Source organism: Cupressus sempervirens, chromosome 10 (genome assembly GCF_028749045.1).
Source record: "Cupressus sempervirens isolate cs-2001-9-10 chromosome 10, ASM2874904v1, whole genome shotgun sequence".
NCBI classification, from domain to species: domain Eukaryota; kingdom Viridiplantae; phylum Streptophyta; class Pinopsida; order Cupressales; family Cupressaceae; genus Cupressus; species Cupressus sempervirens.
Window position 1 is genome coordinate 531484633 of NC_143127.1, and position 14971 is coordinate 531499603.

General features: G+C 34.8%; 1 protein-coding gene across 2 annotated transcripts in view; it reads left to right on the plus strand.

The window, feature by feature from the left end:
• LOC149534985 (uncharacterized) overlaps positions 1-14971 on the plus strand; it is a 115924-nt gene that overhangs the window by 76853 nt on the left and 24100 nt on the right. For both annotated transcript variants that reach the window (XM_089807204.1, XM_089807205.1), the window contains one exon: positions 14137-14218. In XM_089807204.1, coding sequence (XP_089663330.1) covers positions 14137-14218 — 82 coding nt within the window. The remainder of the gene's footprint in view (positions 1-14136; positions 14219-14971) is intronic.

The following is a 14971-nucleotide window of genomic DNA, read 5'->3' on the forward strand; positions in this document are numbered from 1 at the left end:
TCAAGAAGTCTTCGAATCCACAAAGCTTCCTTACCGGCATTGGCACAACCTTTGTATTCAGCTTCAGTTGAGCATAGGGAAATAGAGTGTTCTTTTTTGCTTTTCCAAGAAATTGGACCTGAACCAACAAAGAAAAAATAACCACAAGTGGATTTCCCATCATTGGGATCTCCACCTAGATCGGAATCAGTATAGCCATGTAAAATAAATTCAGAATTTGCATCATAAAATAATCCCATATTAATAGTTCCTTTAATGTACCTTAAGATGCGTTTAGCAACTTTAAAATGAGTTTGTTGAGATTTAGACATAAATCGAGAAACTAAACCAACACTATAAGCAATATCAGGTCTAGTAAGAGTTAAATAATTTAAACTTCCTACCAACTGTCTATACAAAGTTTCATCAACAAAAGGAGTATTCATATCATTCATTAATTTAGTTCCTAATTCACATGGAATTGAAACATGGTTAGAGTCATTCATCTTAAATTTTTCTAAAAGATCATACGCATACTTGCTTTGAGAAACAAAGATACCTTTAGGAGTTTGAAAAATTTGCATACCTAAGAAATAATGTAATATACCTAAGTCTGTCATCTGAAATTTCTGTTTAAGTTGGAATTTGATATCAGAAATCAAAGCGTTTGAACTAGAAGTGAGTATTAGATCATCTACATAAACAATAACAATGATAATATCATCGTTAGTATGTTTAATATACAAATTAGGATCATTCTTACTTCTAGTAAAACCTTGAGAAACAAAGAAAGAATTAATTTTAGAATACCATTCTCTAGGTGATTGTTTAAGACCATAAATAGATTTGTTCAATTTGCAAACCATATTTTCACTACCTTTCTTAACAAATCCAGGAGGTTGAGCCATATAGATTTCTTCATGTAAATCACCATTTAAGAAGGCACTTTTAACATCCATTTGATGAATGGGCCAATTCATTTTAGATGCTAAAGCAAGAACTAATTTGATAGTAGGCATCTTAGCAACAGGAGCAAAAGTTTCATTATAGTCTAATCCTTCAATTTGGGAAAAACCTCTAGCAACTAGTCTAGCCTTGAATTTACTAATTTCATTATTAGTATTCAATTTTGTTTTGTATAACCATTTACATGAAACTAGATTCTTGCCATGAGGTAATTTGACTAAGTCCCAAGTTTGATTAGCAAGTAAAGAATCATATTCCTCTTGCATGGCTTTTTGCCAATGAGGTTCAGAGTTAGCTTGATCAAAAGACTTAGGATCATTAGAATTCATAATAGTAGTCATCAAAGCATAATTACAATAATTAATCCTTCTATGTTTAATTCCACCAGATTTAGAAATATAATCATCAGCTTCATTGATTAGGTTTTGAGCCCATTTAGGTTTACGTTTAGTTGTAATGGAAGTATCACTAGAGGAAGAATCATTAGTAATAAAAGTATCAGTAGTATCTACTTGAGTATCATGAGTTGCAGGAGCAGAAAGAATCGGTGGTACTTGATTTGAAGGATTAAGAGAAAGAGTAGGGTTAAGAGAAGGAGGTTGGTCCTCCACCAGCACAATTTTAGTGCCATTGAATTCTTCATCATGTGTAGTAGAGCAATCATGAACTCCATTTTCTGCAATACAAACATCTCTAGCAATTTGAACTTTGTTAGTAGTGGAATCATAAACACGATAACCCTTAGTGTTTTCATCATAGCCAACAAACATATAAGGAGATGACTTAGCATCTAATTTATGCCTTTTCTGTTTAGGCGTATGAACATAAGCAATAGAACCAAATATCCGTAAATGATGTAAATTTGGTTTCCTACCAGACCAAGCCTCTTCTGGAGTGATAGCCTTGAGAGCTTTGGTAGGAGTCCGATTAAGAATATAAGTTGCACAAAACACGGCTTCAGCCCAAAATTTATAATGCAGATTCTTAGCATGCAACATGCTTCTAGCCATTTCAACAATGGTCCGATGCTTTCTTTCCGCCACACCATTTTGTTGTGGTGTATAAGGAATAGTAAGCTCGTGCTTAATTCCACATGATTTCAAATAAGAATGAAAAGCATTATTCACATATTCCTTCCCATTATCAGTTCTAAGAAATTTAAGTTTATACCCAGATTGCCTTTCAACATATAACTGAAATTCAATAAATATATCAAGAACTTGATCTTTGCTATGCAAAGAATAGATCCAAGTTCGTCTAGAAAAATCATCAACAAAGGTAAGTGCATACCGAGAACCTTGGATGGAGGTATTCTCCATGGGGCCCAAAAGATCACTATGGACAAGATGCAACTTATGAGTTGCTCGCCATGATTTTCCACTTGGAAAGGGCTCCCTATGCATCTTGCCACTCATACAACTTGTACAGGCAATCTTGGAAGGAATAATGTGAGGCAAGCCATCAACCATATTATGCTTTTGCATGAAAGTAATATAATCGGAATTTAAATGACTAAGTCTTTCATGCCATATATTGAAATCAATAGAAGTATGTAAAGAATATCGTGAACTAGCAAATTCATGGAATTTAAACAAATTGTCATTATCCATTTTAGCATGAGCAATCACTTTGAGAGTTTGAGGATCTATGATATAACATGTATCTTTGTAGAATTCAACTTTATAGTTTTGACATAACTGTGAAACAGAAAGCAGATTAGTTTTCAAGTCAGGTACATATAATACATCATGCAATTTACCATTAGGAATAGTAACATCACCTAATCCTTCAACTTTACAAGTCTGATTATTAGCTAACTGAATAGGAATGTTAGCAATATCAGGTTGTAAAGAATCAAAAATTTCTTTATGAGAAGTGACATGTTGTGATGCACCACTATCAACAATCCATTCTAAAGGTCTACAAAGATTAAAGCTACAAGTAAAAGCATGACGAGGATTAGAACTAGTCGAGTTACCTTTTTTATGGTTTGAGGTTTGATGATTGTTACTATGATTCATAGGTTTTTTATCATTTTGCTTTTTAAAACAGTTATTGACAAGATGACCATCTTTGCCACAATAAGAACAATGAGGTTTGGAATTGGAATGGTTCCTTTGATTATTAGTATTATTAGGATGATTGGTATTATTATTATATTTGGCATGAAATTTATTGTTGGAATTATTTGAATTATTATTATATTGTTTGTGATTATGATTATTATTATTGGAACGAAAATGATTAGTTGAATTTCTAGACACAAATGCATGTTCAGTTGATTTAAGGGTACCAAACTGAATTAGCTTAGCTTCTTCCTGTCTTAATAAAGTTTGAAAAATAACATAAGTTAACTGAGAAGTTAAAGTAGGAATAGCAAGTTGTGCATGAATATTAGTTATAAACTGTTGAAACTGTCTAGGAAGACATTTTTTAAGAATAAGATGAATTAAACGAATGTCCTCTAATTGAACACCTAAAGCCATAATTTGACTTTTAAGAGAATCAAATTTTAAGAGAAATTCATCCATACTTTTAAAATCTGCATACCTGAGATCTTCGAGTTGATCCTGCAACTGTATTTTGCGGTATTCATTGCCACTGTCATACTTGGTTTTCAAGATGGACCATGCATCATGAGCTTTAGAACAGTGAGCAATTAACACATATAAATCTAGAATAATGGAAATACCAATTAACCCTAAAGCTTCTTCATTTTTAGCTTTCCAAGTATCTTTCTCGTCTTGAGTAGCCGCTGAACCGGGTTCAAGAGAAGGGTCAGTGGCTATTTCGAAGAGGTGTTTAAAACGAAAAATAAATGAGATATGAGTTTTCCAAGAATGATAATTAGAATAATTAAGTTTGATTTCTGGAATTAATGTTGACATGATTAAAAAAAAAATTCTTCTTTTTTTTAAAAAAAAAAATTCCTTAATTTGAAAATCAGATTAATTGAAAAAAAAATGTTGTTAAATGAGAAAAAATAATTTTAATTTTATTAATTGAAAAAAAATTTTGTTTTTTTTTTTTTTTTTTATAAAATTAAGAATATATTTTTTAAAATTTCAATTATTTATGTGAGAGAAAACAAGAAAAAAATTATAAAATTAAATTTTATTTGTTAAAAAAAATAAATAAAAACAATAATATAAAACACATTTTATGATTTTGTTTTTTTTTTTTAATAAATAAAACAAAATTTGAAAAACATGAAAAAGTGGGCAAAGAGGGGGAAAATTTAAAATAGTTTAGAAAGGGGGAGCGGAGCTCGGGCGGTGGCTGCCGCGTGGCCAAAGGGCGGCCCTGGTCGGTGGTTAGAGAATTAAAAAAAAAAAGCGCGTTAAGGATAAGGATGCGGGTGTGGCTGCGCAGGCGGCGGTTGCCGTGTGGCCTGGTCGCAGGCCGCGCCAATAAGTTTACGCCGGGTGTTATGGGTCGGCGGAAGCGGTGGAAGGGGGTTTATTTTGTGTGCGGGAGTGAAGAGGGCGACGGCAGAGTTGCTGATCTCGCGCAGACTTCGCAGTGAAGAGGGTGTCGACCGCGGTGCAGACTGGTGGCGCGCGGATTTGCGCAGCGGAGCAACTGGCTCGCGGCGGCGAGAGGGTGTCGCGCGGCGGCGCGGGGGCGCTGCTGGCTCGCGGCTGTGTCGCGCGGCGGCGCGGGGGTGGCGCGCGGGTGGCGCGTCCGCCCAACAAAAGTAATGTAAAAAAAAAAAATGTGTATTATAAAACAACAAAGTTATTTGATATGAAAATCCTATAAAAACATGTATGTTGTATGCTTGAAATTTTCAAGATCATACAATAAATAAATATAGAAGAATATATTAAAATTTTTAAAGAGTAGGAAAATTTTTGTTTAAAAAGAGTATAAAAATTAGAGAGTTATTTAAAACTTTACTCGTAATACTTTTTGTTTTGGCGGCATGCCGTCCAAAACAAGAAAAAAAAATTGAAATTTACCAAGAAAACCCTTTGGCGGCAAGCCTTCCAAAGAGGGTTAGTAAAAAAAATGAAACTTTTCAAGAAAACCTTTGTTGGCAAGCCTTCCAAAGAGGGTTAGTAAAAAAAATATGAAACCTGCATACACAAGATTTGTTAAAAAAAGCTAAAATCACAACACAAACTTCTTTTCTCAATAATGTCTCCAAATAAGGTGTGCTCCAATGAATGGCAACCTTCACCACAAAACTTAAAACAAGGATTAGATAACCAAGCTCTGATACCATGTAAGAAATGATAATGTTGAGCAAGGAACGAGAAACAATCCAGGTAAGTTAAGTGTGAAACAATGTTACCATAAGATAAGCAACTCCAAGAGCATACACCAAGATGGTTCAACAATGGAGACAAGGATTTATAAGGGGAAAGCAAAGAAAACCCCTTGTGAGTATTATGAATGAAGGCAAATGCCTAGAGAAGAGAGAGAGAGAGTGTTGGAGCAAAAGTAGCTCAATACAATAACATCAAGTGCTAAGAATGTGTTGAAGAAAGAAGGAGGAGCATCTCTTATATAGAGATGAGAGAGGAGTTGCATTTGTAACTCCCATTTCTATGAATGCCACATTCATAATAGGTGTGTGCAAAGTGTCACAATCCTCTTAAGGAGGATAAACTAAATAAAGAGATAAACAAGAGTTGTCCTTACATGTGGAACAAAGGACAAACAATGACATGTCCTCCACATGTGTACAAGAGGACAAACTACATTTAGGGACCTTTGGAATATCCCAATTAATATATATATCCAAGGAAAGATTAACCTTTCTAACACTAATAAAGACGTCTGATTATTTTAATGCAAATGGGGAGAGAGAAGATGAATTTAAAGTTTGTAATATGAAATTTTGGCTCAAGGTAATTAATTACAACATACACAGAGGAAACTCCTTTACGCATCAGTAAAATCAACAACAGATAAAATTCAGATTTAAAATATTACTTGTAAAATAATTTAAAATGTTAATCAATACAAACTGCTGTAAACTGACAATTTTGTCTCTAAAGACTGAAGTAGAGCTTCAAATCTTTTGGCACTATTCCTTCCTAGAGAGAACAATTAGAGCTTCAAATATTTGTCAATTTACAAAGATAGCATTAATAACCTTAATGCAGATGGGTAGAGGACGGAGATGAGTTAAAGTTTGATTAACAAAAAATTGATTATGTGATATTTGGGACAAGAAGACACAAGCACCTGACAATATGAAGGAAATCCAACAACCTGAGGGTAATAAGGATTGCAAAGACAGAAAATTTCTTCCTACATCAATGAAATCAAGTATGCATGAAATTTAAAGGGGAAAAAGTTGAAAGTGAATATTTTTTTGCAAAATATTGAAAGGAGAGTCAAGGATTGTTGATACGTGACACCATCCTGTTGCTCTGCAGACTTTAGTAAGGTCCTAAGTCCTAAGGAAGGGTCTTCTCCAAAGCACCATAGAGAAGTGGGATTCAGCAAGTGATACAATTATTTTTTCATGTAAAACATAAAAAATGACACCATAGAATTCTGCCAAACACTTAATATATGTCAATGTTGTGCTGGCTAGCAAAATAAATGAAAAGGGCAAGAGACAATTGGGATAAAGAAAGTAGTGTAACCTGGGTGTGCGCACCTGGGTCAAAAACCCGAAGCACCTTGTGCGCGTATGCACCCTTTGCGGGTGCATCATGCACCCGAGTATCCCTGTTGGCTGAAAATGCGCTGCCGCACCTTGGCCGCACCGGTCGAGCACTCGGGTGTTTCATGGGTGCTCCTAGGGTGCTCGCGGGGTGTGGCCGGCTGAATGGCACAAAAAGTTGAAAAAAAAAAAAAATTTCTTTTCTTTTTTAATTTGTTTTTTATGCATGCTTAGAGAGCACTTGGGATGATTCCATTCTCATTATTGACATTTTGTCATTTTGTTGATTGTACTCACTTTGATATGGCTACGATACATTATTTCATTTCACTGTTTCATGCTACCCGGCTCATTGTCATCATGAACATCTTTATGATATTCATATTTGAACAATGAATTTTGAATCTTGCATCTTGAACTAAGGTAATTTGTTAAATGGTCATTAGCAATGGTTATGAAGTTTCAAGTTTCAAGTTTGAACTTATGTTTTATGAATCACATTTCAATTTTCTCTATTCAACTATATTTGGTATGTTATATAATATATTGAAGTATCATTTCATAATTAGCATTTTCAATCGTATATATTATATATATACTATGCAACCACCTTCCCCCCTCCACACCCCCGCCGTCCCCCAGCTGTCCCTAAATTAAGGCCATTCTTTTCCTGCACTTGAAACTCGTCCCAACGTCCCCTTGCACCGCCGCACCCCCGTGCTAGGGTAACACTGAAAGAAAATGAACTGAGGATGCAAATGCTGACAAATATCATTATCCAGCCCAAATTCCTGCATAAATTTGGCTCCAAAGCTCAAAGGCCACCAAAGGTTAGTGGAAGAACAAGATTATGACAAGTGTTGAATCCTACTCATTTGTAGTGAACACAAAAACAAAACTAAAAGAGTGACAGGAGGACATGTGATTGTGACTAGTATTGCAATCTTGTTTCTTTTCAAAGAGTGCTTAGATATTTCTTAAAAAACTAGAAAGAGACCACTGGATTCAGACAAGCATTGTGTAGAAGGTTGTTGCTTGATGCCAACGAAGTCACAAGTACAGGCAATTACAACACAATGTTTCTGTAAGAAACAACCGTAAATTGAAGTTGAAAATTGAAATTATTTAGAACTAAACTAAGCTAATTATAACTAAATGACCATTAAATAATAATCAAATACTTTTGTACCCTCCCTTAATGGTCATTCTGTCAACTACACCATGTTGCCCCCTAAATCTTACAAGCTTGTCTAGGCTTATTAGAGACTTGAGCGAGGATGTTAGCAGTCTGATCCTCAGTTGGAATATACTGCAATTGTACTGATCCATCTTCTACAAGCTTGCAGATGAAATAGCAATGAAGCTCAACATATTTAGTGCAGTTGTGGAAGATTGGATTCTTGGCATTCAACACCCCTTGATTGTCACAGTACAAGGGTAAAGGACCTGCTCGAGACTTTTACATGTCAGAAAGTATCCTCTGAAGCAAACTACCTCACAAGCTGCCTTAAGAGTTCCTGGATATTTTTCCCTGGTTGAGGAAAGGGCCACTACTTGCTGCTTCTTGCTGGTTCATGTGACTACACCTGTGCTCAAACTGAAAACATACCCAGAAGTAGAGTGTTTTTCATCAAAAGAACCTGCCCAATTTGACTCTGTAAAACCAGTAAGCCTAAGATCTTTACTTCTGCTCTATTGCAATGCCAAAGTTGGGAGTGCCCTTCACATATCTCAACACACACTTTATTTTAACCCAATGTTCATCTCTTGGGACAATTGTGAAGCGAGAGATGTAGCTCATAGCATTATTGCGGTTAGGTTTACTGGCACTAAGATCAATGAGTCTACCAACCAGTTGCTTGAATGCTGATTTGTTCATCATAGGTAAATTCGATTTTGGTTGATAGTTTCATTTCAACCCTTTCTCTACATAGGTATAGATGCAAGTTTGCAATCATGCATGCAAAGCTTATCTAGGTGACCTTTGGCATATTTTGATTGAGAAGTAAAATGTGGACATTGTCTTCCAGCCTTCTACATTGAGACAATAATGCAAAAGTCCCAAGTCTATCATAGCAAATAGTTGGCACCAATTTTGTTTGATTTGCTTGATCAAATGCAACTTGATTTGCTTGATCAAATGTGTTGCACTACTAGATATCAGGTCATCAACATAGACAAGAATAATATTACCACTAGTATTCTTAACATACAAATTGGGATTAGGACTCCTCTAAAAGCCTTTGATCAACTAAGTACTTGTCAAATTTAATGTACCAAGCCCGAGGAGCATGTTTGAGGCTATTTGTATAACTAGTGTTCTTTTTTGACAACCTTAGAACCCATAGGCTACATCATATAGACTTCTTCTTGTAAGTCATTATTGACTACTGTCTCTTGATGTCCATTTTATGGACTTACCATCCAACGTGATCTGAAATAGAGAGGACAAGCTGAATGGTGCTATTTTTTGGCATGCGATTAAACGTCTCCTCATAGTCGATGCCCTCTTTTTGTGAGAACCCTTTGGCTACCAACCACGCCTTGTAGTTATCGAGAGTTCCATCAGCCTTATACTTGATTTATATACCCATTTGAAGCCAATGGCTTTCTTTCAAGGTGGAAGATCAAATAGGTTCCAAGTTTTGTTCTTGAGAAGACTATGACATTAAGGTTCATAGGTGTCAGGTTCATAGGTCACCATGAATGTTGGTTATAAGAGAAAATTTACTTAGTTTTGCTACTTGCTCTTGAACCTTGTTGATCCACCCACTATATTTTCATGGTCATTAAGATTTGTCTTGGATCGCTACTTAAGCTGGAGAGTAGAAGCACCTTCATCCATTTTAGGAGTATCCATTGGGGTGCCTTGAACAAAGTCAGCCAAATGTGGATCAAAATATTTTCAAGGATAATTAGGTGATGTAATATCATGCTTGGGAGACTCCACAATGTCAGAGTCAAAGCATTTGATTCTTTTCCATTAGGTGGACCTAAGGGAAGACGAAAACCCAAATCCTTAGCCAATAGAGGCCTCAATGAGGGCTCAAAATAGGAGAAGAGTGCTCAAAGGGTCCTCATTCCTCATCTAATACAACATCACCGCCGAATGTGAGGAATTAATGTTTGAATCAATCAATCGTCTAGCTTTGTGGTTATCATGGTAGCTTCTGAGCACGAGTTTTTGGCTTTTGGAATCCAATTTTGTGCGCTTGACACTTGAGATCCAAACATAAGTAGTGGAGCCAAAGACAATTGGCCTATTTTTGGATTCCTCTTAGGCTATAGGCTTCCTCGAGAGTCATCTTCTTAACAACTTGTGTGAGAGATTGGTACATAAGATAGACTATACTATAAATTGCTTCAGTCGTAAATTTCTTTGGAACATCCCATGCTCCAATATAGGTGGGGCCATCTCAATGAATGTGTGCTTTCGTCACTTGACAACACCATTGTGCTAAGTGGTGTAAGGTGTGATAAGGTAATGCTTAATTCCATGTGTTGCACAAAATTTAGAGAAATTATAACAAAATCCCTCCCTATTGTCTGACTTAAGAGTGACTGCTTGCCTCTTTTTCCACCAAGGCCTTAAACTTCTAAAATATGTTGAACTTCTTTGATTTGTTTCAAAGAAAATATGTAGCATTCTTCTACTAAAATCATTGACAAATAATAGAATTTACTTGGATCCACTAACTGATAGAGTGTTCATTGGTCCACAGACATCTGCATTAACTGCTAAATTTTGGATGCTCTCCAAGTGTCGCCATTTGAAAATAGGATCCAGTGTTGCTTTCCAGCCTAACCAACACTACAAACTCCATGATTCTGAGTCTGAATCTTAGGTAATTGAATAGCCAAGCCAAGCCCTATTCAATTAATTGAGAGAGATAGTGCACTTTCAGATGTTTGTATTATTGATGCCAAAGATTGGTGATGAAATACTTTTCATTGCCATGCGATGCTCTTGAGAATCATTGATATCAACAATTGTCGCACAAGTCTTCCTATTAACAATGTTGCACATGTGCAAACTAAAGATATCTACTTGTGTAGAATGCACATAATTCAAATGATTGACAATATTTCGAGCTTCATACCTGGCACAAACTATACATTGAGGAGTATCATATTTTTCTCATTAGAGATGTTTTGAATACTAGACTTTTGGCAATAGTATAATTCATGTGTCCTCCATAGATCACTGAATTCGTGAAAAGTGTGTATTTTGTAAACCAATGTTGATGATGTGTGATGTGTTGAGAGGTGCAAGAGTTAATGTACAAGGTAGGTGAGTTTACATGATTAGATGGACTTACTTCTTATGTTTAGATTGCGGTGCATCGCAGACCTCATGTTGAGACTCCCTATGCAGATTGCTCAAACTTTTTTTTTCTTGCAATCTCTCTTCATATGGTCATACTCATAAGTTAACAATAGTTGTACAAAATATTCTTCTTAGGATTCTCTTGAGCTTTACTTGGCCCCTTCTATTGTTGGGAGGACTTGCCTTGAACCTAGATTACCATTTCCAATGATCTCGCTACGGAAGCTTGTTTTAGATATCAAGAAACTTGAGATTTACACTAGTGGAAGTGATATTGAGCATCTCATTGAGATGTACATATGAATGTGGTAGAATCTTCAAAGAATTGACTACCATGGCTTCCTCTTCCATTTTGCGACCATTAGCTACTAGCTAGTTGCAACTATCTCGCTCTTCATAATATGTTCCTAGAGGGATACCTTTTCATCCATCATGATTGAAAACAGTTGATTCTTGAGAAAGAACACTCTACTCTTTAAGTTCTAATGGAAATCTTTCAAGTCTTTCCAGATCTTTGTAGCTGTCTTGCCAGACAACGCTTGTGGCAACTGTTCATCCACGACAAATAACTTTATGAGCATCAACACCTCATGGTTGCACTTATCATATTTGTCTTGGTCTTTTTTTGCTTCCGTTGGTTGAGATTGAGTACCTGTAAGAACTGCATCAAGGATCTCAATACTGAAAACATAGTCAACATACACTATTTCCACATGCTGTAGTTGCAGTTGTTGAACTTCTGATTGTGTTCCAAAATTGTGTTGGTCAAAGACACCATGACAATCACTGGGGTCAAATTGGTCAATGTTGCGAAGGCATAGAAATCAATGCAAAAGTTATTGAACAAAGCATAGTTCAAAAACTCTGCGAGATATCGTGAATCTCGCGATATATCGCAGGCCAAACTGGTGAAAGATTATAACGCTGCAAATATCGGCAACGATATAATGATTTTCGTGCAACAGTGTTTTCTGGAAAATCTTGCCAGATCACGCAAGAAAATGGGAAAAAAATCGTCAACGTGTCTTGTGATCTCTTAAATTCGTTTGTGAAGGGTTAGTAGAAAGGGGTGCTCTCTATTGATCGTCACAAGCAAAGTGCCATCTCCTATCCTGAGTGAGATCGTCGCAATAGTGGTTGAGGAAGACGAGTCTCTCGTGTTTTTTTAATAAAATTTTTTGTTCATAAGGTTTCATTTTTATTTGCTGAGAAGGTTTCATTTACCATCAATTTTAATTTGGTATTTATTATTAGGATTATTATTTATACCATGTAAGTGTATATTAATAATTATTAAATATTTAGTAAAGAGTATAATTTTAATCCTTTAATAAATAATATTTATTACATTAATAAATTCAATAAGAATTTTATTAAATTATTGAATTTAATGTATAACTATATTACTAAATAGTTAATATACTACAATAAATTACTAATTATAAATTGTATTTATTTAAAATTTAAATTAATAAATATAGAATGGAATGTTCTTTAAAATAATGAATCATTGAATACTATTTAACTTAAAGTATTGATTAACATATGGTGGATATGTCAAATTATTATATGTTCTACAAATTGGGTATATATATGTGTTAAGAATATTTTAATAAATTGTATATTTTCAAATGTTCGATAAAAGTGCCGATTTATTGCTGATTTTTCGCCGAGATTTTGCTGATTACGAGTTTTTCAAAAAATTTGGGCTGGCCGAGATATTGCCGATATCGAGTTTTTAAACTATGGAACAAAGTATAGAAACAAACAACATGGATCCCAAGTCAAAACAGTAGGCTGAAAACCTTTGCAAACATACTATGATTTTGGAGAAAAGGTAAAATCTTTGTAGAAAATGGCTAGAAAAACTTAGAGCTGCCACAAAATTGTTGGGTGCATCAAATTTTTTTTCTGTCTATCCAAATTACAACAAAAAAAGCCTTCAAATAAACCACAATATGCTAACATAAAAAACACGGGCATTGAGAAGTCTTGATGCACATAAAGGTGGAAATTTGTAGATAATTGCATTATGATCATAGGCATTAGTTGTAAAGAGCCGTTGATTAGAGAGCTGTCTCACAAAAATCACAGACAAGAGCCACAAACACAGAAAAACAGTCATAGGAAAATGCAAAAAGTCATGGGCTTGAGAGAACAAAAGAAAACACAACTCAAAAGGAGTTCAAATGAAGGAGAAAAATTGTGACATAGTAGGTTATATGAGGGCACAGAGACATGTGAGCAGAGAAGAACGATTCAAGCTTGCAAAAAACCTTTGATTGCAAAAAAAGATGCCTCTTTTTAAACATGAACAAAAACTGTTGACTGTAGAAACTGAGGCTCTTAAAAACTGCGAAACAAGACCTCGCAGAAAAATTTTCAGACCTTCATGGACACACAGACCTCCACATATAGAAAAAAATGAGCCCTCAGAAGGAACTTGGAACGCTTACAAAGACCCATAAAAAATTGCAAGCCCAAAACTGCGGTTTTCGACACCAAAATGGGTTCCAAATTTATATGAAATTTTTTACTAAAATCTTCATAAAAAAAATTCCCGCTCTGACACATGTAAAGGCAATTGCTGATGAAAATGAAGTTACAATGTTTATAGACAGTTATAAGATGATGTTTTCATAAGAATCAACTGTAACTCAAGTTGAAAACTAGAAACTATCTAGAACAACTAAACTAAATTAAATGCAACTAATTTATCATTGAATAATAAGTCTTAAGTTGCGGGGAAGGCAAAAACATAAGTTGAACTCGTAAAGGGGATCTTCTGATTGTGGCATTTGTCAAAATCTCACCATTCTGTAGAAAGCAAGACAACATTTTGACACTGAATGTTAAAATATAGAGCATAGAGTAACATGACTTTGGTTTGTGCCATTAGCTTGCTGATAATAATATATAAAGGTAATAAGGAAGAGAGAGAATTGATCAGTTTGTTATAATGAAGCATTATGCTGCAATAATCTTGATGTTATATAACTTGCATAAAATAGTCATGTGGGAAGCATTTGTAGGGAAACAAAGTAAAAATAAAGGGATAAAAGTGAGATAATCTCAAAATTAGAGAATGATCCCAAATTTGTGTATGTCGAAATGCAGTAATGTTAGTTATCTTTGAATGTTTACATCTATTTATTTGTTTGTTGAACAATTACCTTAGTCATTTTTAGAGTCATATTAGAATACATTGGCTGATTTTATCCTTCTCATGTATTTTCTACAGGTTAATAGTCTAAGACAGGAACTTAATCGTTTGGCATCATCATCAAGACCTATCACTGTTGTCACTGGGAATTCTCAATCAGGTAAGAGATTCATCATACTTGCAAGTGTTGTTTTTGTTATTTAATTGAAAAGATTTGCCTTGTTTTTGTTATTTAATCGGAAAGATCTACTTTTTTCATTTGTAAGAATAATGCCTTTTAAAGCTATTAGCTAATGTTTTGTTATTTAATTGGAAAGATCTACTCTTTTGATTTGTAAGAATAATGCCTTATGAAGGTAGGAGCTAATGTTGACGAAGACTAAAGAAATAATGGATTTAACACATCATTTAGGGCGAATATGGTTTATAAGAATGAGTTTACCTGGTTTTATGATCCACCTTACTTGCATGTGTAGAGTACTTACCTATATAATGGTTATGGTCCCTTAGTAGCAATATTTGATAAGGAAGAAACAATGTTGCATGGTTCACATAAGGATGTGAAGGTTTAACACATAAGGAATTCAATTATTTAACTTGTGATGAGAGATGGACGTTAAATCGTTATTAGTCCCTGCCTATATAATAGGCAAGGAACTAATGTTTTCTGTAGAGCCTAACAAGTAATTTTTTCAATAACAAGCATCTAACACTCTAAACTGATTTATTTTTAAAATATATTTATGCTAGTTAATTTCTAAAAAGCTACTATTTTTGCTGGGGGATAAAATTAATTTTTAAATGTGAAAAATAAGAAAAATACACCATTCCATAAGCTTCTTCTAAATTCTAGTATTTTCATGGCTTCCTCTCCAATTCATCTTGATAATTGTGGATGATGCAGGTGTGAGGC